The 26,698-nt window shown below is 39.4% G+C and overlaps 1 protein-coding gene across 1 annotated transcript in view; it reads right to left on the bottom strand.

The window, feature by feature from the left end:
* Nucleotides 1–26,698, bottom strand: part of SLC24A4 (solute carrier family 24 member 4) — a 99,638-nt gene that overhangs the window by 15,270 nt on the left and 57,670 nt on the right. Inside the window, exons 3-12 of the mRNA XM_075501535.1 lie at nucleotides 22,854–22,930; nucleotides 21,585–21,659; nucleotides 19,419–19,503; nucleotides 15,022–15,125; nucleotides 14,224–14,298; nucleotides 13,188–13,213; nucleotides 12,431–12,484; nucleotides 11,215–11,357; nucleotides 6,176–6,345; nucleotides 4,019–4,163 (exon numbers count right to left, since the gene is read on the bottom strand). Of these exons, the coding sequence (XP_075357650.1) occupies nucleotides 4,019–4,163; nucleotides 6,176–6,345; nucleotides 11,215–11,357; nucleotides 12,431–12,484; nucleotides 13,188–13,213; nucleotides 14,224–14,298; nucleotides 15,022–15,125; nucleotides 19,419–19,503; nucleotides 21,585–21,659; nucleotides 22,854–22,930 (954 nt within the window). The remainder of the gene's footprint in view (nucleotides 1–4,018; nucleotides 4,164–6,175; nucleotides 6,346–11,214; nucleotides 11,358–12,430; nucleotides 12,485–13,187; nucleotides 13,214–14,223; nucleotides 14,299–15,021; nucleotides 15,126–19,418; nucleotides 19,504–21,584; nucleotides 21,660–22,853; nucleotides 22,931–26,698) is intronic.

Genomic DNA, 26,698 nt, shown 5'->3' with positions numbered 1-26,698 from the left:
AGGTCCTGCTCTGAACTACCTTCTTGGAAGAACTTCTCTCCTGCAACAGCAAAGAAGCTACGGAAACTAGCTCTCTTCCTAACTCAGCCATGTAAGTCATGTTTCCAAACTTTGGCAAAAGCACCATGAAGCAGGCCAAAAAGAGAGTCTGAGGAACAACTACAAAGCGGAATCAAAATTCACAATAAATCTTACTTCAAATACATTAGGAGCAGGAAGTCTGCTGGGTCCACTAGTGATCAAAGTATAAAGAAGCACTGAGAGAAGATAGGGGCATTGCAGAGAAGCTAAAAGAAGTCTCTGCATCAGTGTTTGCAGAGACAGAAACTATAGAGGTTTCTACATGGAACTCTTTTCTGTCTCTCGCTCAACCTTGAAGACATACAGCTCCATAGGGGATATAACAAAGAGCTACACTATCCTGAGTGTTCAAGTGAGGTACATGGGGTTTGCTTTGTTCACTGTGTTTTCCAATAAAAGAAGACATGGAGCTAGTAGGAGGCAAGTTCAAAGCAAGTAAAAGCAGACGGTTCTTCACACAACCATGAAACTCTTTCCCAGAGGATGTTGTGAGTGTTAAATGTTTGCAAAGATTCAATGAGAATTAAGACAGATTAATGAAGAAGAAATACATTAAGGATTTTTAAAGACTCGGATATTACACCCAGTCCAGGAAGTTCCTTGAGCTGAAAATAGCTGAAGGCCAACTTGTCCTGTCTCATTCTTCCCCAGGCTTCTTCATAAAGTCATGGTTGGAGTCAGAATACTGGGCAAAACAAATATTTGGTTCGATAAAGTACAAGCATTTTTTATGTTTTTAGTAGATACTGTTAATTCCTTTTTGCTTCTATCCTACATGTTGTCTTCGTATTTTGGATCTATAAAAAAATGGGCAGGATTGCTAATCCCCTTTATTGCCATCTCATTTTAGCTCTGGGAATTATTATTCCTATTTTAGCTAACACCATCACGACTTATATAAAGCATCCATGGTCCAATCCTGTAAGAGAAGGAGTTCTTCATTTCTGTGAAACCAGCAGGACCTGAGAACACAGAGTATTTTAAAGGATCCTGAACATGTGACAGCGAATGGGATTTAAGCATCCATTAAGAGCTGCACAGAGTGCTTTTCCGAGTCTGGGCTCTAAAAGACTACTGAGCTATGCAAGAGCTTTTACACACCATTTTGTTGTCAATATATGCCTGCTCAGTTTCATCCTGCTTTATTCTGATCTGTGGGGTTTTTTAAAAAGTTTAAGACCTGTTTCCAAACAACTGTAGAGTAATCTAACTGCAAAGCATCAAATGAGCCTTTCTCCTGGAAGATAATCATCATGGCCTAAAGGTTAGGTCAAGAAAGAAATTCCTCTTTTAAAGAGAATGTTTCTTCCCACACAGAAACCAAAGGCAAAAGCTGCTTTGTATGATCCTGTAGGTAGTTTCCATAAAAACTATGTGTTGCCTCCTGTTTCAAGATGGGCCTGAACCACAGCCTGGGGGTGAATCTCTCTGGATGTTTGACATCTGGGATCTAGGCTGTAGTTTGAGACTGTTTTCAGGTAACAATTTTATTCTCTATTTTTGTGTGCTAAAGCCCTACATTTATTGCTGAGCACTGCCATTGATAGAGGATAAAAGAGAACAATAAGCAAAACTTATAGATGTCAAATGATTACTGGGAATCACTCAGATGATGTAGTGCTTTAAACTTCACTTACATTTATCTGTTTCAGAAAAAACTTGTTCTTGCAAAAGGATCTGGAATTTGCAAGAATGCAATTTGAAGGGGAAAAGACAAACCCCAAACTAGGCTAAAAAAGGTGACTACAGAACAGCAGAAAAAAGGGTTTTGGCCAATTCATAGCCATTTCTGTTGCAGCTCTTAAAATACTGCAGTGAATTTTCTACTTAGGACACTGCAAGCAGTTGACTTGGAAAGTCCTACTGGAAACTGAAAGCCTATTCTCCATAGAGCTCTTTATAGTACTGAAAGAATACATGAACTTCTGATCTTTAGAAAATGTATGTGCCTTATTCCTGGTCTGAAAATATATCAAAAGAAAAACAGAGGGGATTCTGGGAAACTGTCTGCATACTGCCTTTTTCCTAAAGCCAGTTTTAAATGTCAGGATTTTTTTAGGCTACTGATTGTGCCACAGTACTTAAACAACAACAAAGCATGATGCTGGTTCTTTACATTTTCTCCAAAGCTATTAAAGTGGTACTTCTGACAGCAAAAATAAAAGAATTCTCCCTCAGAATATATGAGTTGAGCAATGAGAATCCAACCAATAGGTAATCATCTCCAGACAACAGGAGTAACAAAATCTGAAGATAACAATAAGGCTTTTAAACGATCACTTTACCACTTTTACGCAACTCTTCGAGTTCATGTTGAACTTTTGCTCCATTCCAGTATGAACTGTATCATCAGTGGTTCCACTTTGGCCTGTTACACCTCAATTATCTTTAAAGACTTTCTCAAGAATGCAGAAAAACTGCATATAAAAAAGGCCAATGGCATAACTAATAACTCCCTCCTTAGTTCAAAGCATTTTGTCTATTGTGAATGTCAGACATTTAGGAAGCTCTACTCTGAAATCTTGTTTTTTATTCATAAAGAAGTTGTCTGAGTTTTGAACAAATTGAAATATGGTCTCCAGGTAATGTTTGCCACATGTTAAGATTTCTGCATTGTCCTGGAATGTAAGAAGAAATGCATGATTGTACTGCCCTAATTAAAACTTGAATCCCAAAACTTGTTAAAAACAACTCAGTTAAAAAATCTTCTTTGACAACATGTGCATTGAATCCTGCATTTTTAAGGTGGGTTTGGGTAGACATTTTTGGTTTTTAGGAGTTGTTTATTACTGTCACTGTTATTATTGTTATTATTGTTGTTATTATTAGCAACATGTTCACGTGCACAAGCATATTGCTGACTTGGATCCACTTATTTCACCATACAACAAAAACAGTTTTTTCATTATCTTGCTGATTATCGGAAGCCCATCTAATGGGCCTATCTTCAGTGAATCAGTTTGTTTCCATTCTTCACCCCTGATGAAAGTCTGTTACTGCTGACTGCAAGAAGCTCCTGTAAGAGCACACAGTACAGTAACACATGAAAACACACGGTTTTATCCAGTCTTTATATAGTATGCTTCAATGTTTGTTCAGTTGCAAATATCTCTTCTAAAATGATAGCAACTGAAGCAATGGGATCTCTAAGAAATTAGGATCACATACAACATGGAAAATTATTCCTTCTTTTTCACTGCATGTGATATTCATTTATGCCAAATAATATTTGTGTTAAACAGTAACTGTGTGACAGATGACTACTGCCTACATGTCTGTGAGGGGTGATCTAGTCTCTGCTATCTAATCTCCAAAGCATTTGGGGGAGAGTCAACCTGTAATGTGCTAAGGGCACCAACATAAAAAGTTGGCTATATATAGCCCTTTACGCCAAAAAGTTTCCAAAAAATTTCAAAAGGTGAATATTATTACATACTGCTATTCTAAGAATTTTAAACACTGTCAAAGATATTAAACACTCTTTCTGCTCCTAAACCTTTCTTCCTCTTCATCCAAGTAGCCTCCCCTACAGTCACTAAATCAAGTTATTATATATTTATACACCTAGCTGCCTCTGGCCTAGTAATCTCCAGTGGACCATTATTAACTTCAAAATTACTAGCAGTGCAGTGCTCATTGGGTTGGTCTGACATGTTTTTTAATATAAACCTGCTGTACCTGCTTTCCCTTTGCCTCTGGCAAACCAGCACTTCTACCGTTATTGTGCATGATGGCTGGAAAACACTTTCCTAAGATCTGCTTTTAGCCATGTAGCCTCCAGCCTGGTTTTACTGTCATCAAATCCAGCCTTCAGACAGTCAAATCAATACCCTTCCTCCTCTCTCCCCACATGTGTTGCCTTTTCTTACAACCCAGTGTTTGGCATTTTAATTATCTTCTGTTTCCTTACTATAAACACCTGGAAAGTAAGCCTTACCTGGCAATGAAAAGGGAGATAGATTGTCCTGTTCATTTTCTTCCTCTTGGTTCACCACAGGGATGTTCCCATTTTCAATATTCTCACGTCTCCCATTCTGAAGTGGTTTGCTTGAGCCATTGGCAGATTGGATTAACCGCTGACGCTGCACAGTGTCAAAGACAAAACTGCCATAGTTTGGAAAATACTGACTTTCTTAAATCTGGGTTTTGCTGTCTGTCCAGCCCCAGTCACATGAGCCGTGATGTTTCTCCACAAAGCCTTCCTTCCAGTCAGCAACAAACAAATCTGTCTGTGGCCTACCTGTCTTCATCAGGCCAGTGTTGACCATCCACCTCAAAATTACTGGCAGGAGTCTTTCAAGCCATGATGGAGAAAGTTGTCATATCTGTTCTTCTGCACCATGTTTTAATGAGCATGGTTATCCTGAAGCACTTCTCACTCACCAGTTCCCACTCAAACCAGCAATAGCACCATAATCTAAGTGGTAACAGTCAAGACACTTCCTCACTATTAGAGTTAGCTTATGAATGACTCATTACCCAGGATCTCTCCTACTCAGGTCCAACTCTTCTCCCTTCTTCTCATCCCCATTCCTTGAGGTAAATGTAAAGGTCCTACTTATAATTTCAAAAGCAAGCCTAACCCCTGTTGCCCTTGTCCGAGTATATACTTTAATGAAGCTCATAATTGCCCCTGCAGATATGTGTAAGACTGCCACAGTTCCAATACATAGCACAACAATTACAGGGATAGGTTTTAAGCGTCAGTATATATACCCATTAATACACTGGAGAATGTGAGACGTAACAGTAATTTCCTACTTTTATAAAAAAATAAACATTTTTAGTTTGTTAGATGAGATAATGCAGGGTCAATAGGTGTTCTCTTTTTCATGACAAATTGTTGCAACTTCCTAAAAAATGCTCTGAAATGCCTTGAAAAATAAAGCAACTGCACAACATGCAAAAAAATTCTGAAAATAGTATTAACACGCTGTAATTAAAAATAGAGAACACTCATATCTGAATACTTTGCAAAACTTTGGCAGTGAGAATACATAAGAACATAGATCCAAAATGCTCTGGTTTAGAGAATGTTTTTTGCAGATGTTGAATTAGCAAGTATCAGCTCTCTGTGCACATATCCATTAAGAAGGAATTTTTTTCTGATCAATGAATTGCCTTCAAAGCAGAACTTTTATAGAGTCAACTGTTGCTGTGTGCCCTATCTGATCTTCTGCTCTTGACCGTACGCCACCAAGTTGACTCCCTAATTAACAGTAAAACAGTGAAATGTTTAATTGGACTTTTGTTACAAATACATTAGTGCTGCTTTCTTTCATTGGGGAATTCACAATGCTGGGTAGACACATGAACTGGGTTATGATGTTCAAATTCTAGGAACTTGCAAAAGCTTGTATTTCCTAAACTACTGAAATTAATTTATTTGCCAGAGTAAAAACCTCTCATATTTGACATTGTTGGGAGCAAAGGATAAAATCCTGCCTTCAGAGAAGCCAAGGTTGGCAGGACAAAGATTTCACCCTAAGTACTTCATACAAGCTCAGAAGAGTGTCACTTGGCCAGTCCTGTCACTTCAGCTGCAGGGTATGAAACAAGCAATATATGGTGGTGACAGTATATCAAGTAAGAGTTAACTGAAACTGTCCAGGGCAAATTCCCCTCATGAAAATATTTTGGTCCATTTTCATTTTGAGCTGAGGACTACACTGAGGACTAAAGATGTAGGCATACATCTGATGTGATCCTGATGTGCTGCTAAAATAAGAGCAGTTCTTACAGATTTTTTGATTGTCTGTCCATTATCTTTTCTTAGTCTGACCACTTTTGTAATGATCAAAAACAATTCTGCTGCTGCAGATAAAATCCAAATGTACACACACACTGAAACAAACATCTTCTGGCAGGGAGACAAGGGAGTCCCTCCTTGGTGACTGCCCTCCCATTAAGACAGGCAGCATCATCAATTGGGAATCCATCTTCAAATCTGCTGTGACATAGCTGCTAGACAAAGACATAGCTCTAGCCCATCCCTAGGAACCTGGGAGAATCTGAATTCCAGAATCACTATGAGCACGGCTCTTTGGCAACCCCTCTGCCTCATAGTCATTTATTGTTTTCTTAATGAACCTACCTCATTAATGATGAGTCGGCTTGCCATCCGCATTCTGGTGCGTGGTCCAAACTTATTTGTAATCATAATCCGTAATCCAGCTTCAGGGAACCGGTATTTGGGGGGACTGGAGCAGATGATCTCATCCACCATCACGACACTGTTTTTGCCGTACTGCTGCATCCCCTTCACTAATGATCACAATGGACAGAGTTAGTTGTGGAATTGATCTTACCATGCTTCCCATCACCCAGAGTCATTCTTTTCAGGCTCAGGTGGGGGTAATATTCATCTGAATGCTTGAATTCACAAGTGACTTTCCTGTAATATTTCTGCAGCCTGGTGAATCTGCTCATCAGTTGTGCACTTTGTTTAGATCACATGCTGAAAGGGGACTTTCACTCTGCTAAGGTAGCCACCAACCCACTCTCCAATGAGTGGGAGCAGTTTTTACCCAGCCATTCATGCTGTAGTACCAGTTTTCATTGCTTATGTCCCACTACAATTTTGTAAGCCTTCTCTAAAAGCACTTGCACTGTGGCAGTGTAGACAGTCCTCCTGAAACCTCTAAAGCTATCCCATTGGATCAAGGTGCTGCACATCCAAAAGTCCCTAATGTTGTGCTCACTCCTTTTGGAAATCTTCACTTTACCTTCACAGAATATTATCAATATCTCTAACATGACAAGATTTGAAATGATGAAAAATAATTGTCAGGAACAAATGTATGTTATAAGTAAGCCTTTGTTAATATAAAGGAACTTGTACCAAGGTTAAGAGTTTTGTTCTACCGTGTTAAGAACACAAACAGAGAGACAAAATTATATTGGGAATCAACACAAATACAGGCAAGGACTTTCAGAGCTCAACAAACCAATATTCTCACAAATGCTACAGACTACATATAGCAAGCAGAGCAAGGCTCAGCAGACAGGAGACATACCCGTGTGGTGTTAGAAAGCAGGGCAGGAAATACGCATATGACTGTAATAAATATTAATTATTACACGTAATAATATGTATGGAAAAAAAACCCAACAAAATTCTTTGCTGCTTGTTTTCTGCTTTGCTTAGCTTGACTTCACCCTCCCACTCCCCTTTTGCATTAAGTTACTTACATTAAGAAGAGGAAGAGAATTTAGGAGGTAGAAGTGAAAGATAATTATTAGTGCATGGTTCCAGTCAGGAAGCAAAGGAAATCTAAGAAAACATTCAACTCAAACAAAGGAATTAAAATGGACCTGTTCTAAACACACTGAAATCTATATTGTTATTTTTTTGCTTTGTTACAGTGTTGAAATATTTTTGTTTTTCAGGAGGAAGACTGGATCCATGCATGCATGTAAATAACATCATGCAATAAAGGCTTTGCTGTCTCAAGCACCTTCTAACATATTTGAAGTTGAAGAAATATATCCTTCCATTATCATTCAAACAGAAAAACCCAGCAAGCCTGTAAATCACCAGTAAACAGCTATATCTTTTACCCTTTAGCATTTGAGTGTCTTGCTTTGTTTCACTAAAATGAGTTTTCAATGAGTGCACTGGGGTCACATGAAGTGTCATTAAGAGATCTTTGGTTTCACAAAGAAATATGCCCTACTCAAAGAATCCACTCTGTAGTTTTGTCTTGCAGCTTCATATCTCTAATGGAGAACAGAACTAGTAGTAATTTTGCATTTGGTAAACATAAAGGAGCAATTATCCTCCCCCCACCCCGACATCTAAAACAAATTAACCTTGCCAAGTACTGCAGCTGATGACACAAATAAGGAGCACATCCATTCCAATGACTCTTACAGTTAGATTGTAGCAGCCTTTCTGTGAAGGAATATATAGCCAGACAAACTTCCTAGGAACCAGTCCTCACAGAAGAGGCTACCTAGGAACCAATCCTCACAGAAAAGGACTCAACCACAGTAGCTTAACATTTGCTTTAGTTAGACAAAGAAAAAGAAATGTTTGACAGCAATCCTGGTAAGGCAAAAAGACAAGATATCTTTATAACAGTCTCATCAGATTAACTGCTCTCAAGTGTGTTTCTCCAGTGAAGTCTCCAAAGTGCTTCTTTATCTTACAGTGTCATGAAAAACATGGAAGCACTGCAGTTACTCTGGAACTGTTTCTTAGAGCACTAAGGAGACAGTGACCAAACATACTCAGCTTTGATGAAATACCATGATAAAAAACTCAGCACTGATGTAGAATACATCACTATAAATATATATATAACTAACTGCAGCTGTTTTGACTTACTGCAGCCCATTGCTCTTATATTTTAGTAATAGCTCTTCAGTCTCACTCCCTGTGTCCATAAACATACATACGTTGGCCCCATATGGTACAAACAGGCTCCACCTAAAAATCGCAAAAGTGTTTTTCACAAATGTGAGACAGAGAAAAGCCTTTTTCGCTTCTTCTTTGTGATATTCCTTAGAAAAATATCTTCTGAGAATGGCTTTTCCTTTTAACGAACTACCCAAACTTCCTGCTCACCAACTCTGCTCACCAAGGGTCATCACCAACAACCCTGTCGAAGTCAACTGAAAGCTTCTTGCTGACTTCAGTTGACTCCTGATCAGGCCATCAGAAACCCACTTCTTTCAAGAGTTTCTGGGTTTAGGCAGGAATCGAACCATGCTACCTGGGGGAAATTTGGGTCAACATAATAAAAGCCAAGGGCAGCGAGCCACATGCTTGTACTTTTAAAATAGGAGCATTATTCACAAAGTACAAATAACTTCACCTTTACCTGTGTGTGTAGAACTCGCCCCTGAAATTGAATTTATCCTACAGTGAAAAGCTCTCATTTTTCTCTCTGAAACTCGAGTAATGGAAGCTTTTATATTGTACCATTGGAAGCTCTTGAAAGTAATAAAACTTACAAGCATAAGAGAGAGATGTGCAGCATGTGAACCCCCCTTTTATCTGCACCTTGAGCAACAGACTAACCATCCTTGGTAGGAAGAAAGTTCCTCACCCAAAGCAATTGTTCTTTTTTGGGAAGTAATCAGACTTTCCTCCTGTGGAAAATCAGATTAAGGTTAGACCTACACCTTGATGAAGCCAAGGGAGGTTTTTCGGTGGATCCTGAAACTTGCTAACCACTGTTTGGAGGTAAGGCGGAGGCCAGCTCTAGTTCTCTCCCTGCTACTAGCAGCGCTCCTGTTTCTGAAAGCTGCTGCTGGGGAAGGTACAGCTCAGCTTGTGAAGCCAGCCAAGTGTCAACTGACAGCGAGTCACTGATCGGTCATGGCATATTTTGGTTCAACAGGAGGGAGATGCAACAGGCAGCCATGTGATGGTTTTCTAGGACAGCTTCTTGACACATAAAGCACCCATCTATGAAGCAGCTGGGCTAACAGTGCCATCCTCCTCTCCCACTGCTCACTCCAAACCCTGTCACCTCCTTAATCTCTTCTTCATGTCCTCTCTCATCCCAGGTGGGTTTGCCTGTGATAATATCTACACTCTCACACTTTGAACAATGGTCCCTCCAATGCAGCATGAATTTGTGTAATGGGTGCTGGAGAAGGTAAAGGGAATCTAACTGAAACTGCAGTCTCGGTGCATCTTTGAAGGAAATGAGAGAAGAAATCTGCTGTGAACAGTTACTAGTGGAGACACCATTCTCATGAGTCCAGGCTTTTATTAGCTTTCTTGCTCCTTTTCCTAAAAGTTCTGCATGTTCTTCACAAGCACTGAATAATCTTCACATTTCCTGAAAAGGAAATAGGTGGACAGGCAAGCACTCTGTGCTATCATCCCTTTACCACGCAGTGGCTAGAGAGGAGAGCATGCAGGGAGATGACATCAGAACCCAACAAATGCCTCAGAAGTAAAAACCACTAATACCTGTGTTCTTTCACTGGATCACCCTTTTCCTGTGTCCCCACTTGAATACATAAGTAAAAACTGCCCTAGGAGGTATCCTCTGAACCAAGTGACAGACTTCACTACATCATAGTCAATTAAAAATTCATTGTAAAATGAGATCAAGGTACTTCAAAGACATCTTCATTTAGTTATGCTACAATGTCCCATGAGAAGTAATTTAAAATTGCTATTAAACTATTGTATAAACACCATATCTAAGACCAGAGTATCAGTGTGCTGTCATTACATAAACCTGTAGTAAGTGACAGTACCTACCTTGAACAGATCCCAGCCTAAACACTAAAAGCAGAAAAGAGTGGGATTCTCTAAGTCTGCTCTAAATTCCTGTTTGCCACTATTTTTTATTACATGAGGACCTTTCCAAATGCTACCTACATTGCTGCTGAGCTCAGTCTCCTAGAATGGGAGATGTTTGCAAAGGACAAAGCAGGGAGACCTCACTCGTTAAGAGTAGCCCAAGAGCTCACTAACTTATATGGTTTGTGCTTTGAAGGTAGGAATGATTTTTCTCTACGGAGAAAAGAGGGAATGGAAGAGAAGAGGGATAAGACAATGATAAAAACAGGCTTACCAAAAAGCCCAAAATACCCAGGTATGTTTGCTTACCTTCAGTACCAGGAGCTGGGTATCATCTTCTTCCCCTTTATGACAAAGACACAGACAGCAAAGAACCTGCATTTCTCAATTTTACATATGTGCTTGGCAGTGTATGCAGAGCTATTTAGGCATGTGAAAGCCAGTCTTCCGAGGATCTGAACTCAACACGTAATCCCTATTGCCCACTGATCTGCCCATGTCCTTTCCTTCAACACCCAAGTCTCAGCTTCTAGTTCCAAACTAATTTTTGAAGTGAAAATTACCTTCTTCCTGGCAAAAAAAAAAAAAAAAAAAATTCCTTTCACAGTGTTGTAGCCCATCACTGAACAGGAGACAAAAAGGGAGCAAAATTGCCAATGTGCAAAGCAGCTTGTTTCCAGAATATAAAAAAAAAAATTTTGATTGGGTTTTTTTCATCTGGCAGTCTGACTGCTGAATTGTCAAGTTAACCCAATAAAATTTCCTGCTTATGATTGAATAGTAACACTGTTTTGATCCGCATTAAAGAAATAAAAAGGATATCCTCTGCACTACTCTTTTTCCAAGTCCTGTCTGCTCAGCCTTACCTTTCCATAGTAATGGAATGGATGGGTCATCACAACTAGAGGCATAACATTTATTACCATCTTCCAGCTCATTGTTGACTGTGTCACCATTTCCAACATTCTTGCTTTTAAGGGTGAAGAAATTTTGCAACCTCACATTGTACCTGAAAGTGCAAAGGAAAGGTCTGAAAAGGTTGGATTGCTGCATTTCCTCGTCAAACTTCTAAGCATCTGAGAGCAACTTACGCAGGCAAGCAGTAAAGCTTAGATGCATGTTCTCTGGCAACTAATAGGAAGTTAAGAGAAAGGACTATCCAATTTAGCGGCAAGCTGATAGGAAAGCAAGGGCTGCACCTATCTCTCATGAGATAGAGCAAACTGCAAAAAGACACTAGAGCAGATTTAGTGAAGGCAAAACACTGGAGCTGCGGATTTTGGAGCCAGGGCATTCACTATACAATGGCTTCTTTCCTCCTGCATCAGCTCGCAATTCACCTCACTGTTTCTCTCAGTACTGTGTTGCCCATGGCAGGTGCTTGAGCATTTCTGGGACTGTTGCCTATACCTTTCTAAAGAAAGAATGCATCTATTTTAGCACTAGGGTGGGATCTAAGAGGGCTGTCAATGAACTCTGCTAAGACCTGATGTAGAAGAAAAGGAAGGCTGAAGTTCCAAAAAGGGTGATTTGTGAGGGGAGGCCACCAAGAGATAAGTCTAAGCAATTTGCAGTAGAACGGTGGACTCACAGACCCTTGCAGTAACAGTCAGACCTCTGACTCTTCTGTCAGAGGCAGGGACACTACAGAAGAAGGATGTCAGTACACAATTTGGTATGAGAAGATCTGAAGATCAATATATGCTTAGCAGCCTGTCTAATGTTCCTTAACCTTGTTCTCCCAAGGTTACAAAATATGTGTAATAGCTGACATGCTGTGTGCTTACAATCCAGAGTACCCAGTGGACTTTTTCATACATCTTTGTATAAATGACATTTTCTCTCAACTTTTTCTGAGAGCTACTTTTCCTCAGTGCACTATGAAAAGGATGCATGAAAATATTTGCTGTTGACTGAGCACAAATCTATAGCAAAACTGATTAAGCATGAAAAAGCAAGAGATCTTACACAGAAACATGACTGGCTGTATTGTCCTCAGCAGGAAGGCCAAGGACAAAACCACACCAAAAGAATGATGGTCAATTAACACCTAAAAGGCATACGGAGGAGAAAAGCACTTACTTCATGATAAGTATGTAGAATGAATACATAATGATGAGTACAAGGCTTTCCCACCTCAAAGAAACAAACAAACAAAAAAAGTGTTAAAAGGCCATTCAAACAGCTGTATGCTTTACAAGTTTTATGTAGGAGTGTGCATTAAACATCTAGTACAAGTCACATTTGTGTACACAGGATTCACATCATTAAGATTAGATGGTGTCTCAGCAGAATGGGGGGGAAGCAGACTCTCAGGTTCCAATAAACATGCAAAGAAAATGTAATGCATATATTTCAGAAATGTGCTATGCAGACTGAAACCATATTACCCTCTGAGGATCATAATGCCAAGGCCTTTTGTCATTTCAGTGTCGAAGCACAGGCCAGGCACTCTGAGAGGACTCTTTTAGAAGATGCTTATGATCTTCTACTAGGATCCCACCTTGGACTGTTCTTTGGGACACCTAACAGCCCCATAAATGTTAAGAGCCAGAATCAGAGCAGCAGAACTTTGGTTACCCTCTCTGCACATGTGAGTCTTCAGGCCTTACCTATAGCCTATTTACTTCGTTAATGTTTCCAGGTTCTTAAATTTTCTTTTAGTTTTCCCTGATCATCATAAAAAATATAACCAAAGAAAACACATAGCATTTCCCAGGTGTCAAATCCAGCTCATACTCCCAACATGTATGAATGACAGCTAATTACACTGCAACTCTATTTACTGATCAGTCTCATGGCAAATATGGGATTGTAGGGAATAATTTACACAACTTACCATTCTATTTTCTCGTCATATATGAACTATAAGAAGAAAAAAAAAAAGGAAACACATAAGTTGACCATTTCTCTGATCTATCTTGAAAAACAGTCAAATTTATTTAATAAATATCAGCCATATCTAGCTAGAAGCTATTTGAGTTTTGACCCTTTCTAACCGGAACTTTCACTGTATGGATTGTGCCCCTCACAAAGCATAAAGCTTGTGAACAAGGCTCGGATCCCTCTCAGTGACTGTTATAAATACTATTCAGTAAAACAGTGTGAGCATGTGAAAGACAGACAGATATGCACACATGTACCCACACGCTGTGCGTAAATGTGTAAATGACAGCAAAGTTCTGTATTCTGAAGAGACCTAGCTCTGAGTCCTTTTAACAGGACTAGTTTTAGCAGAAAAAGCAGCCATTTTACTTCTGCTCTTAGGCCAAGTGGTTACACACATTTTACTCCACCCTATATAACTGCTGTAACTGAATGGGCAGCTAGTGATCCATATTTATTACAAAACAAAGTGGAGTCTTCCCCTTCTTGCCACAAGACACAGTAAATGTGCGCATTCAGGAACTACTACATTGCTCTAGGTGAATAAAGTGGTATCTCACTTGTGTTCTATTTAGAAAAATTTACCCAGAATCTGTGAAATAAAATTACTGTGTAGAAGCAAGAAACAGCCACCTTCCCTATTTAAAATAGAGGTGCAGCTGAAAATTTTTCATCTCCACAACAAGCAGTCCCCTAGGTCATTAGAGAGTGCTAACTGCACTGTGTAACAGTAATCTGCTAGCCTCCAGAACTTTACAGACTGTAGATACAAAATGAATGGACATTGATGGACATGATGGACACACATTCTGTGGGGCTGTATGAAGTTTTCATATTTGGACCATATTGTAGGGCTGAACCCTCACTTCCAGACATCACTAGAACTAGCTAGGAAAATAATTATTTACCCGTGTATATCAGTGGTTAGCAGACTGGTCCTCCAAAAATTCAAGCAATGAAACACATTAATTGGCAAGAGAACTACTTACAACAATAAGTACGATCACAGATATCGTGTAGTACACAGAGTCCCGGAACACGGCCCACTGGGTGAGACAAACCACCTGAAAAATATCACACCTTCAGCCAACAAAAATATGTGATTTTAAAGACAAAACAAAGGCCTCTATCTTCCAGTCACTTAGGTGTGTGAGCAGAATTATTATTAAGCAACGATTCTGGAACCAATCACAGTTTTATGCTAACAGGAAGACATATCAGTCTGCTAGACAACGGATCTGTAATAACCACCAGTAATAAAAATCATATAGAAACTTCCATTAATGAAATACATTTCTTACTAATGATATTTTATTTGGTCATAATTTCAATTGTAAAGTACAATTCATTGTACTGCAGCAAATCAAGAGTTCCCACTTCATTGTATTTGTGGATATATTGGACTTAATACCTGAAAAAATTTAATACACAGTCTACTGTGTAGATGGAGCAAATCTCATCCTTGTATCCTAGATTCTTTGATCACCATCAATACCAGGAAGGACTAGCAGATGCCACTGATCAGTTGACTGTGAACACAGTATTGTATGAAAAGGAACCAGTTTCTTCTGTATGCTACGTGTTCAGAGTGCTGAAACGACAGCTGAACTTTTGCAAACATTTGCTGTTTGTAAAGCATTCATAAATTCTTTCCAACATTTGACATTTTTCACAAACTCAGCTCATTTTTGGTTTTGCCTAAAACTCCTTACTTTTTTTACCATTTGCTCACAGAAACCCCTAAATTGTAAGCAATTGAACTTCATAAAGATAAGTATCTTACTAACCTGTCCTGCAAACATTCCACAGACACCAACAATGCAGAGGATGTTGAAAACTGCTGAACCAACAATGGTCCCTACTCCTACATCTCCGTGAGTGATAAATACACCTGCAGAGGGAGCAAAACATGCATTATTACCTCTGTTATTTCATTTTAGATCACAGGCAATTACTTAGAACATGTACTACCTGAGAACAAGAGATTGTTTGAAAGTTTAACCAAAACATGTTTCATAATAAATGCTCACTTCTCTGTGGAATATTTTGTGCTTTTAGCCTAGCTAGCAGCTCCCCGTTTTTGGCTTAACATCTCTACATATATATTTTTATTAAAGGTAAATGATTTCTTAGCTAGTTAGTTAAACACTAAGTCCTGTATTTCACAGCTTGGTTGTTAGTGGTACAGTAATCCATTCAAATAAGTATAAAACATCTCCATTCACATCAGGAGCATGGAATTTATTTGAAACAGCACAAAAAAAGCACAGAAATCTTTCTCTCAGGTATTTAATATTCAGTGCGTTCTTCCTTGCAATGTGTCATGGGAGTAAGAGATTTTTCCCTCAAAAAACTGGTAGCCACTTTGGGTGCAGTAATGTGTGCCTTCTGACTCGAACAGACAACCAGGATTCAGACTTAACCTGTTCTAGTACTGACTTTCAGATTTCCCTTAGTACTGAACCCACCTATGCCTCAGATATCTATCTGTAACATAACTGTATCAGAATGACAAAAATGACCTCCAGGGATTATCTAATGTAATCTTCAGCACTGAGACAGAACCAAAGATAACATGAATGCACTATAGAGCTGTATCTACTGGTACTTTAAACTTTCGCTACAGGGAGCCTTAAAGGCTTACACTTGCTGCTTTTTAGCCAGTTGGACGTGAGGTTATAGTGCATTCCTTTAGACTGTATTTCCCTAAAGTTTGTAAAAATGTCAGTTGGGATAGTAGCAGAAAGCCTACTAAGGCTTTACTAAAGACAGATTTATCAAATTTAAGCCACCACACTGCTAGAAAGCTATGACCTAGTTGCCATTACTGAAACTTGGTGGGACAAATACCATGACTGGAGTGTGGCTGTTGATGGCTGTTCTGAAGGGACAGGTGAGGAAAGAGGGGTGGAGGCATTGCCCTCTACATCAGGAAATGGATAGATTGTGAAGAGCTGCCTCTGAAGAATACCCATGAGCAGGTTGAAAGCTTATGGGTAAGCATTAGAGACCGAGGCAACAAAGGGAACCTTGTGGTTGGTGTCTACTACAGGCCACCCGATCAAGGGGAGCCTATTGACGAAGCCTTCTTACTCCAGCTACAGGAGGCATTGCACTCACAGGGTCTCATCCTGCTGGGGGACTTCAACCACCTGACATTTGCTGGAAAAGTAGCATGGCGAGCTGTAGTCAATCCAGGAGACTGCTGGAGTGTATTGAGGATAACTTCTTAAGCTGGGTAATAGACGGCCCTACCAGAGGGGATGCGATACTGGACCTGTTGGTCACCAACGCAAGTGAGCTCATTGGTGACGTCAAGATTGGAGGCAGCCTGGGCTGCAGTGATCATGCACTGGTGGAGTTCGCAGTCCTGAGGGATATGGATCAGGCAAAGAGTAAAGTCAGGACCCTGAATTTTAGGAAAGCAAAATTCCAGCTGTTCAAGGAGTTAGTCAGTAGGACCCCCTGGGAAACTGCCCTCGGGGACAAGGGAGCAGAACAGAGCTGGCAGATCTTTAAGGATGCTTTCCATAGAGCACAAGAGCTTTCAGTCCCCAGGCGTAAGAAATCAGGAAAGGAAGGCAAGAGACCGGCACGGATGAGTCGAGACCTACTGGTCAAACTAAAGGGCAAGAAAGAAATGCACAGGCAGTGGAAGAAGGGACAGGCATCCTGGGAAGAGTATAGGGATGCTGCCTGGTTGTATAGGGATGGGGTCAGGAAGGCCAAGATGCAGCTGGAGCTGAACTTGGCAAGGGATGGAAAGAATGATAAGAAGGGCTTCTACAGGTATTTCAGCCAGAAAAGGAAGGTCAAAGAAAGCATACCCTCCCTGATGAGCAAGACTGGCAAACTGGTAACAACGGATGAGGAGAAGGCTAAGGTACTCAACAATTTTTTGCCTCAGTCTCCACTGGCAACCTCTCTTACCACACCTCTCGAGTGGGTGGACCGCAAGACAGGGACTGGGGGAGCAAAGTCCCTCCCACTGTAAGAGAAGATCAGGTTCGTGACCACCTGAGGAACCTGAACGTACATCAGTCTATGGGACCTGACAAGATGCATCCCAGAGTCCTGATGGAATTGGCTGATGTAGTTACCAAGCCACTCTCCAAGGTGCTTGAAAAGTCATGGCAGTCAGGTGAAGTCCCTGGTGACTGGAAAAAAGGAAACATTGCACTCATTTGTAAAAAGGGTAGAAAGGATGACCCTGGGAACTACCAACCTGTCAGCCTCACCTCTGTGCCTAGGAAGATCATGGAAAAGATCCTCCTAGAAGCTACGCTAAAGCACATGGAGGACAGGGAGGTGATTCAAGACAGCCAACATGGCTTCACCAAGGGCAAGTCCTGCCTGACCAACCTAGTGGCCTTCTGTGATGGAGTGACTACATCAGTGGACAAGGGGAGAGCTATGGATGTCGTCTATCTGGACTTCTGTAAGGCCTTTGACAAAGGCCTTTCTGTAAGGCCTTTCTGTAAGGCCTTTGACTCTAAATTGGAGAGATACGGATTTGATGGCTGGACTGTTCAGTGGATGAGGAATTGGTTGGATGGTTGCATCCAGAGGGTAGTGGTCAATGGCTCAATGTCCAGATGGAGGTCAGTGATGAGTGGTGTCCCTCAGGGGTCCGTACTGGGACCAGTGCTGTTCAATATTTTCATAAATGACACTGACAGTGAGATCGAGTGCATCCTCAGCAAGTCTGCAGGCAACACCAAGCTGAGTGGTGCAGTTGACACACCTGAGGGATGGGATGCCATCCAGAGGGACCTGGACAAGCTGGAGAAGTGGGCCACATGAACCTCATGACGTTCAACAATGCCAAGTGCAAGGTCCTGCACCTGCATCGGGGCAACATCCAGTTATCAATACAAGCTGGGGGATGAACGGATTGAGAGCAGCCCTGCAGAGAAGGACTTGGGGGTACTGATGGATGAAAAGCTGGACATGAGCTGTCAATGTGCGCTTGCAGCCCAGAAAGCCAACCGTATCCTGGGCTGCATCAAAAGAAGAGTGGCCAGCACATTGAGGGAGGTGATTCTGCCACTCTACTCCACTCTTGTGAGACCCCAACCTGGAGTACTGCATCCAGCTCTGGAGCCCTCAGTACAGGAAAATACTGTTGGAGTACTTTACTCAGTACTGTACAGTACTCAGTACTGTTGTTGGAGCAGGTCCACAGAAGGGTCACAAAAATGATCAGAAGGATGGAATGCCTCTCCTATGAAGAAAGGCTCAGAGAGTTGGGGTTGTTCAGCCTGGAGAAGGCTCCGGGGACACCTTCTTGCGGCCTTTCAATACTTAAAGGGGGCTTATAAGAAAGATGGGGACAAACATTTTAGCAGGGCCTGTTGCGATAGGACAAGGGGTAATGGTTTTAAACTAAAAGAGGGTAGATTCAGACTAGATATAAGGAAGAAATTTTTTACAAAGAGGGTGGTGAAACACTGGAACAGGTTGCCCAGAGAGGTGGTAGATGCCCCATCCTTGGAAGCATTCAACGTCAGGTTGGACAGGGCTTTGAGCAACCTTATCTAGTTGAAGATGTCCCTGCTCATTGCAGGGGGGCTGGACTAGATGACCTTTAAAGGTCCCTTCCAACCCAAACTATTTTATGATTCTATGAAATTTGCTGCTTTCCCCCTTCTCTATTAGTGTAATCCTGTGTCCTTCATTCTCTTCTCTTAATAGGTACTACTTTTGCCATTTAGACCTTCTATACCAATAATCTTTAATATTTCAGAGATCACTTCAAATAATTCTGTAAATAATGTTCACCATGTCCTTCTGCCTTTAGCAGATCTGACTTATCTATACATTAATTTGTTCTTTTCCCATGTTCCCTGTTCTCCTACTTCCTTGCTAAAATTAATTCCCTTTATTTGTGAAGAAAGAAGGCATCAAATATCTCAAATTCTCTCTCAGGGGACTGCAATAAATCTCTTCTTTTACTTCCTATGTTCAGAATCAGCCATTCTTCTCTGTGTTTTGAGAGGAGATTCACAGTTTCATGAGATATTTTGAGTAGTTAATTATACCATGAACCACAGACTAGCTGACAGCTGCAATTGCTGATTATAAATTGACAGAAGAATGGTAGCACTTTTGGATACCTCTTGCTTGATCTGATGCTGATTTTTTAACAGCAGATCTCATAAAAGCTAGTGTGTGGGCTCCATACCTATAACGGATGCAAACAGTTCTGGAGTGGAGCTCCCTGCTGCCATGAATGTGGCTCCAGCAACATCTTCACTCAAATGTAGTTTCTGGAAGAAAAGCATTGGTAATTTCAGCACTGCTACTGTATTTACATTGCACAGTTCTACAGTTGCAAGGATAGAAGCTCTTCATTTTCTGGCCACAGTGCTGTTAAAGGATGAACAGTCACATGATACAAAATTAGACACTGCCTTTTGAGAAGGCAAATATACTTTGGGCAAGTAAAATGTTTATACCCTAACTCAATGAAGTGTCAGATAAAATTACTTATATACAACTGAATAGCCCATTATGGCTACATGTAGAAAAGCATCTCTGCAGATTCAAAAAGATTGTAAACATATCAAATTGTTTTCATTAATCTACTTTTGGAACTTGTTTTCATTAATCTACTTTTGGAACTCTAAACACAATCATTCAAGAATTAAGGGCAATTCTTGGGGCTTCTAAAATTCGAAAATAAAAATCTGTCAGAGAAAAATATAACCTCTGTGAACAAGTCTTACAAACAGCAGGCCTGATTCTGGCTTCACTTTACAACTGTGTTAATCAAAAGTGAGTCCACTGACACAGACAAAATTAGTCCAATTAGACACAGAGAGGCCTGTGTACTGTAGACAGATCTATTTTTATGATAGTGTCTCTTAAGCTTTAATAGGATATAGATAACTTAGAGTTCTCAGACCAGCAGAAACATGTGTAGCTCCACAAGTGGGCTGCATCAATTTAATACTGCCTGAAGATCTTTCCCTTGCACTATTAAAGAAGGTTTTATGGAAGAGCTTTTTCCTTTTTGAGAGTCTCTAGACTCATCTTTAGTACCTTATTTTTCTTCCAAGGATAGAAAAGTGATTAGTGACAAAAGGACCAGTACAGAAATCCTGTATTTTTCAGGCTGTATGCAACATTTTGTGCTGATGAAAATGGCATCCTACAGAACTTGACAAAACATAAACACAAGCCCTTACTGTACCATTTGATCTATTACCAGCCATAGTGTTGCAGGAGCTCAAATGTAAGTGTGATATCTGAATTCTTCTTAGCTGTTTTAATGTTCAGCAGAACATGAGACAAGAGGCAAAGTTTTTATGAAGGATCAGTGACAACTTAATTGGTACAACCCAACTGGTACAACTTAAGTATGGAGTATAAGGTGCATGCTGAAGATAGAACATCTCAAAAGGGAAAGAAAAGATCTGTTTTGAGTATTTTACTATTATTGGCCACCTCCCTTATTCTTCTATTTGTTCTTCTATTGATAAGTGTAAGTATATAGCTCTGAGTAACACTAACAGGAATCTAGTACATATATCCATAGGAAAATAGACTTTTAAACTAGCTACAGGAGTTTTCCAGAAAGTTGCCCCACACATTTTTGGTAAAAAGCAAAGGAGATCAGATTTTCATTTTGCCCTCAAAAAGGAATTAAAATCTGGTTTTGTATTTTGTATTCACTTTGTAGTAGGTCATCAAAGCCTTACCTAACACAACATTTACATGCCAAGTATAAATTCTACCCTGTCCTGATCAACTCACTTAATTATAATCCTACAGGCAATTTTGCAAAGTCTTCTCAAAAATTAAGTAAAGGAATTACATTTATTTACTATTTTTTTGCATATAAAATATGTATTCTCATTCCATATCAAACCAAGGTACATACTTTTCTCATGCATTCTCCCTTTTCTCCACTTTATGCTAGGACCGCATACGCTTGCTTTCTCCTTGCTGATGCAGTGGTAGATGTGCAATAAAATTTGCATAGCTAATACATTAATTTGTCTATATATGATTTCTTTTCACAAGTGACTTTTAAAACTAGGAGTACAATAATAAACCCAACTCATCCACATGTCATATCCATCCTAGCTACATGCTTCAGGTATTTAAGAGTGGGTTTGCCATTTGATCTCATTAAATCTTTCATTTTTCCTCCTTGATTCCCCTCCTGGGACCAATGTGCCCAGATCACAGGTTCATTTTTTGATGGAAGGCTCAAATCATTTGAAAAGGACCAAGGCCAAAAAGTTGACAGGAATGAACTCCAAACAATGATGGCACAAAATGTTTGATTCTATAATATTCTCTGAATAAATTTCCAAGAGAGGAATAAAGTTCTTTAACATACCTCACAAATTTTCTCTAAGGATGGAACAAAGAAGTCATCACATACTATAGCCAAGGCATAGAACATATAAAGAGCCTGTAAAGAAAATAAATTCAGGAAATACTTCAGATTTTTCCTGTACATGAAAAGAGGAAAGAAGGCAATGCTATATTTATTCAGACTAGCAGAAATATATAGCTTCATTTTTTATTCCATTCCAAATAAAAATCCCTCTGCTGATCAATTTATGGCGTAAAAACAGATTCTTGAATATAAGATTAAGTTTAGAACAAGAATGTTTGCCAGACCCTAGAATATGAAAGGTACCACAGTTTGACAGAATAGGCTGCCACAACAGACTTCATATAAAGGACAGTAATGGGTAAGGCTTACAAAGTTACACAGTCATCATCTATATTTTCAATTAAATATCAGACCAAGTAATTAAACAGAAAGTAACACTCTGTTGATTAACAATACTCAAGAAATAATCACACCTGGAAATAAGCGGACCCTGACTATGGCTCACTGCACCAAGCCTCTCAGGAATGATCCTGGTTCCCTGCATACATGTAGTTCTCCCACTGTTATGTGGCTTTATGTGCTATGCTCATGCAGTGGGCCTAATCCTGCTGTTGTCAATCAAACACAACTCCTTTTTACTTTATTTTCCCTGAGCTGGGAATGGAAAACTGGAGCCCGCAAGCCTTACTTGTTTTGTTTTTTCTACAATAAAATATAAAACTCCACATGACATTTTCTATATTTCTTCAGGGTTTGGTTTTTTTTTTTTTAATTACAATCGCATTTTTTGCATAGAGGCACAATAGGAAAGAAAGAGAACCAAAAATCTTCCACATCATGCTTGATGTCATCAACAAAGGAATCCCAATCCCTGTTTATACAAGATGAAATACAAACAAATACAAGTCTGTGATCCATGTGGCCAGGATTTTATCTTCAAGAGGATGAATGCATAGGCACTGCAAATTCAGACTTGCATAATTTCCTTCCATAAATCATAGAATCATTTAGGTTGGAAAAGACCCCTAAGATCACTGAGCTGAACTGTTAACCTAACACTACCAAGTCCACCACTAAACCATGTCCCTAAGATGTTACTTTTTGAGCATTTGTACCCATACAGACACATTAGAAATACTGAAATCAAAGTATTAGAAACATGTTGATAAAGACAGAGCTCTATTTAGTAAGGCCACTAAGATGATTAACATCTTACAAGACAAATAGAAGGAAAACAAAAATGAAGCACAGTAGGGGAAAACTTACGGCAATGATATGAAGCAGAACTCCTCCTTGCTGCCGTTCTTTATTTGTAAATACATCTTCAGGAAATTCATTGATGGCTGAAAGAGAAATATATGGGTTTTTAAAAATTTTACAGCATCTATAAACAGAAGACTGAAAAATAAGGATGCATCTATTGAAATATATGACCAAACATGAGTGTATCTGCCTATTTACTACATTATAGCTTGCCAACTCAGAATCTCTTTTCTGCTCTGTAGAAAAAACAGAGAACTGATACTTAGGTGTTATTAGTTATCATCGTTCCAGTGACTTAAACCAACCTCCACTGTACTAAGAGTTTGACATTCTTAATGCCTTATTTTTACTATCATCTCCTCTGTGTCTCCTCTAAATATAGTTCCAAAGTGATAGGCACAGGCACAGAAATTCATCCTGAAATAATATTCCTGGCTTTAAGTGTGCCTTGCTTGAAAAATTATGCAATGGTTGTAACCTTCCATCAGGTTCTTAACTACAAACTTTTATAGGGCTCCACAGTCTTGCAAATCATTTCACAAAGATTAAAGTGATTCCAAGTACTTTCTCCAGAAAGTCTACTTTCTAAATCTGGCGAAGGAAGGAATGAAACAGAAATGGTAGGTGGACAATAGGAATGTGCAAAGACATGAGTTTTGGGGTTATTTCTGGGTGACAGTGAAGTTGTGTGGAGGTCAGTTAAAGGATCTATGTTCCACACAAAGGCAACAGAGTGAAAAAATTATTCCAGATGGCGGAGACAAAGACAGCAACCAAATCAAAGGCATGAAGAAACAGATGAGATTAAAAACAGCCAGATTGACAAGACAGGCAGGGATAGAGATCTACAGTGCTCAGGAGTCTGGGAAGTTTAAGGGTGAAAATTATTTCATCCACTGGAATCCAAATGCACTGAAGTCATTAAATTATTATTCAGAAAGAGATGTTCCTTTCCACAAGGAGTTGTAGATGTAGGTTGACAACAAGATAAGCTCCAGAAGGTACTTATGAACTTACCATAATATACTTAAACTCGGCAAAGAAACAGAGGGAATATATTATCATCTTCCCTGTATTCAAGTCTGCCAGTGTAAAGAAATGCTTAAGAGCACAATATATGATATTTATGCTGTTCCATTTTCAATTTCAATGGCATATTCTCTCAATTTCTCAATATAATTCTGCAAACAACAACCATGAACATAGAAACCAAGAATTTGAGGTACGGTTGATGTTTTTAGCTACTAAACTTCAAACACTCTAAACCAGCCTTATTTTCAGGAAATGTTGCACTGTAACTCTTTGAAGATTACACTTTTTAGAGTATCTTAAATTTGAGTTACCTGTAATCACCAAACACACTTGAAAATCTTATCTACAGTGAGAGGATAATCTAGTTTCAAAGAACTGAATGACTTCTCATGTCCTCAATCTTTGAGTTTTATATAAATACAGAAATGCCTCTTCTCATCTGTACTACACACACCCACATACGCTGCATATGTCTAGCTTGACAAAGACTTGAACAGTGCCTCCATGCAAAGTTGAAGATCCCATAGCTCTGTGTTTTCCTTAGTGCCCACTACCACAAATGTATTATTTTTTAATGAATACACTGGCAGCAGACAGTGTTTAAAACCTTATATACATAAATCATACCTTCCTTCCAAAAGTCAAAGTTACCATTTTATGAAATCTCTCTAAATCCTCCAACCTAATATTTGAAAGCCACTATAGTTTTGTTTAAAACCACTAACAGTCTATAAAATATTTAGCATAAAATAAAAGTTCATCAACAATGACTGACTGCAATTCCATTACTGATTTTCATTAGGCTTTTCAATAAGACCTGTTCTTACTGTTGTATTCTGACTGGAACCGTTATCAACACTTGATATGTTGAATAGAGCTTTCCCAAGATATAGGTGCATCTTTTCTTTTAAATCTCAGAGAACAAAAACTATATAAGTCTATACTAATTTTTGCTTAGGTATTCCTGAATGTGATTTCCCACTCCTAGGTAAATGTTCTATTCCTGGTCCTCCTTTTGTAATCACCAGGAAAAATGAAAGCAATAGTGGATATAAATATACAAATGCATCAGCACAACAGCACAATAATACCCAATCACTCACTGAATTATGGGATACCATTCAAGGGTGTGCAGAGTACTTCAGTGCCTAAAGACCATCAGCACACCAGTGTTTAGCAGGACTAGCTTCAAGAAAGTGGGTCTGGGTTGCTACAGAACTCCAGAGTCTTCAAGGGCCATGATTTGCACTGTAAAGAGATTTGTGACCTTACGAAACAGTCTGAGGAAATAGCATTGCTATACAAATGCAAACCACACCGTAAATAAAAGACATTTGCCTACTGAGCCAAACAAATTCAAGTACTTCTAAAATCAAGAGATGTGAATAAAACATCTTCCTTTCTGTTTGGTTTTCATCACTGTTACCCTCAAACAAGGAAAAGGACGGTGGAAATATACCTAAACTGGGAGAAAACTGGTTGCATTGCAGTTTTGAAACACTGTATTTAGAGTTGACACTCTTAGTCTTTTACTGGAAGACGGTGCAGGATAAATCACAAACTATTGGTGAAGATGCAGCAATCTGCAATGCTTTTATCTACAGATAAACCTTTTAAGATGCCAACAGAACCTTATATGCATGTAACAGCCAAGCAGGTTCCCTGTAGTAATATACTGCTATATATAGTAATATAGTAATATGTAATATAGTAAAATACAATAATATCATTCCCCTCATGTAGCAATCAGGGAGGAATACCCTTCTGGAATAATACTGGAATACCATCAAATTTAAGAACTTCTTATCAGCTACACTAGCTGCCAAAAGCAAAATTTCTTAGAGGAGTTATTCACTACCACATGAAATAAAGTATGGCAAAAAATTTACAGCATGCAAAGCATGTGTTTTTAAATAAATTCTGCCCACTAACAATTAATATTAACTAAAATGATTAATAACTAAAAAAGCGTTAAGGAGACTTCTCCTTTGGTAGAAAAGACCCAGACCTATAGCTACTGGCATCTTACACAATATGGTTGTTCTTGCATCACTGGCTAAAACACCGTGCCCACATGGATGTATTCAGGACATGTATACTATTTTTCTTATTGCATCCCCCATTTGTCCTCTGTCTCCTCCATTCAAGCCATGGCTGTAAGAATACATGTATTCCAGCAACACACTAGGACAACAGCGACCAGAGCCCTGGTCTAAGGCTCTAGTGATGATAATGTGACCTTGCACAGGGGGTACATCCTTTCACACAATCGTATGCAGAGGTTTGCAGCTCCCATCACAGGTGCTCGTGCCAGGAGCACCATCCCCCCTACTGCCACCATATAGCAGAGTGAATATGTTCCTGTCCTGTAACTTGGCAAAACAGATGTGTCATCTGAGAAGCCATTACCTCGCTGGTAATCTCATCCAGTTGACTGTAAAATATTTCACAGTATAACATTAAAAATGGTTAAGTCAATATAAACTGAAGTTTCAAGAAGAATGAATAACAATCACTATCTTTCTAATCTTTCTAATGTGACTTTACTTATTCCAAGTTAATACTAAATAGGAAATCAGAAGACCAGAAGATGTCAAAGGTGAGAGCCAGAAGATAGAAATGAGCCCAGGCATCTGATCACCAAGCAAAAGCAAACCACCTTCACTGCAAACCATCTTGTTTTATATATAGTCTGGTGATATACTATTCATAATAAATAACTACTTGTAATAAGTATCTGCTTGCCTCACAGAGGTAATTTTAAATGACTTAACATGAAGACAGCTTTTCTCAAAGATAATGCTCCTCTCTACACA

Source organism: Mycteria americana, chromosome 5 (assembly GCF_035582795.1).
Source record: "Mycteria americana isolate JAX WOST 10 ecotype Jacksonville Zoo and Gardens chromosome 5, USCA_MyAme_1.0, whole genome shotgun sequence".
Taxonomy (NCBI): Eukaryota; Metazoa; Chordata; class Aves; order Ciconiiformes; family Ciconiidae; genus Mycteria; species Mycteria americana.
This window is presented reverse-complemented; position numbering and strand designations above follow the sequence as displayed.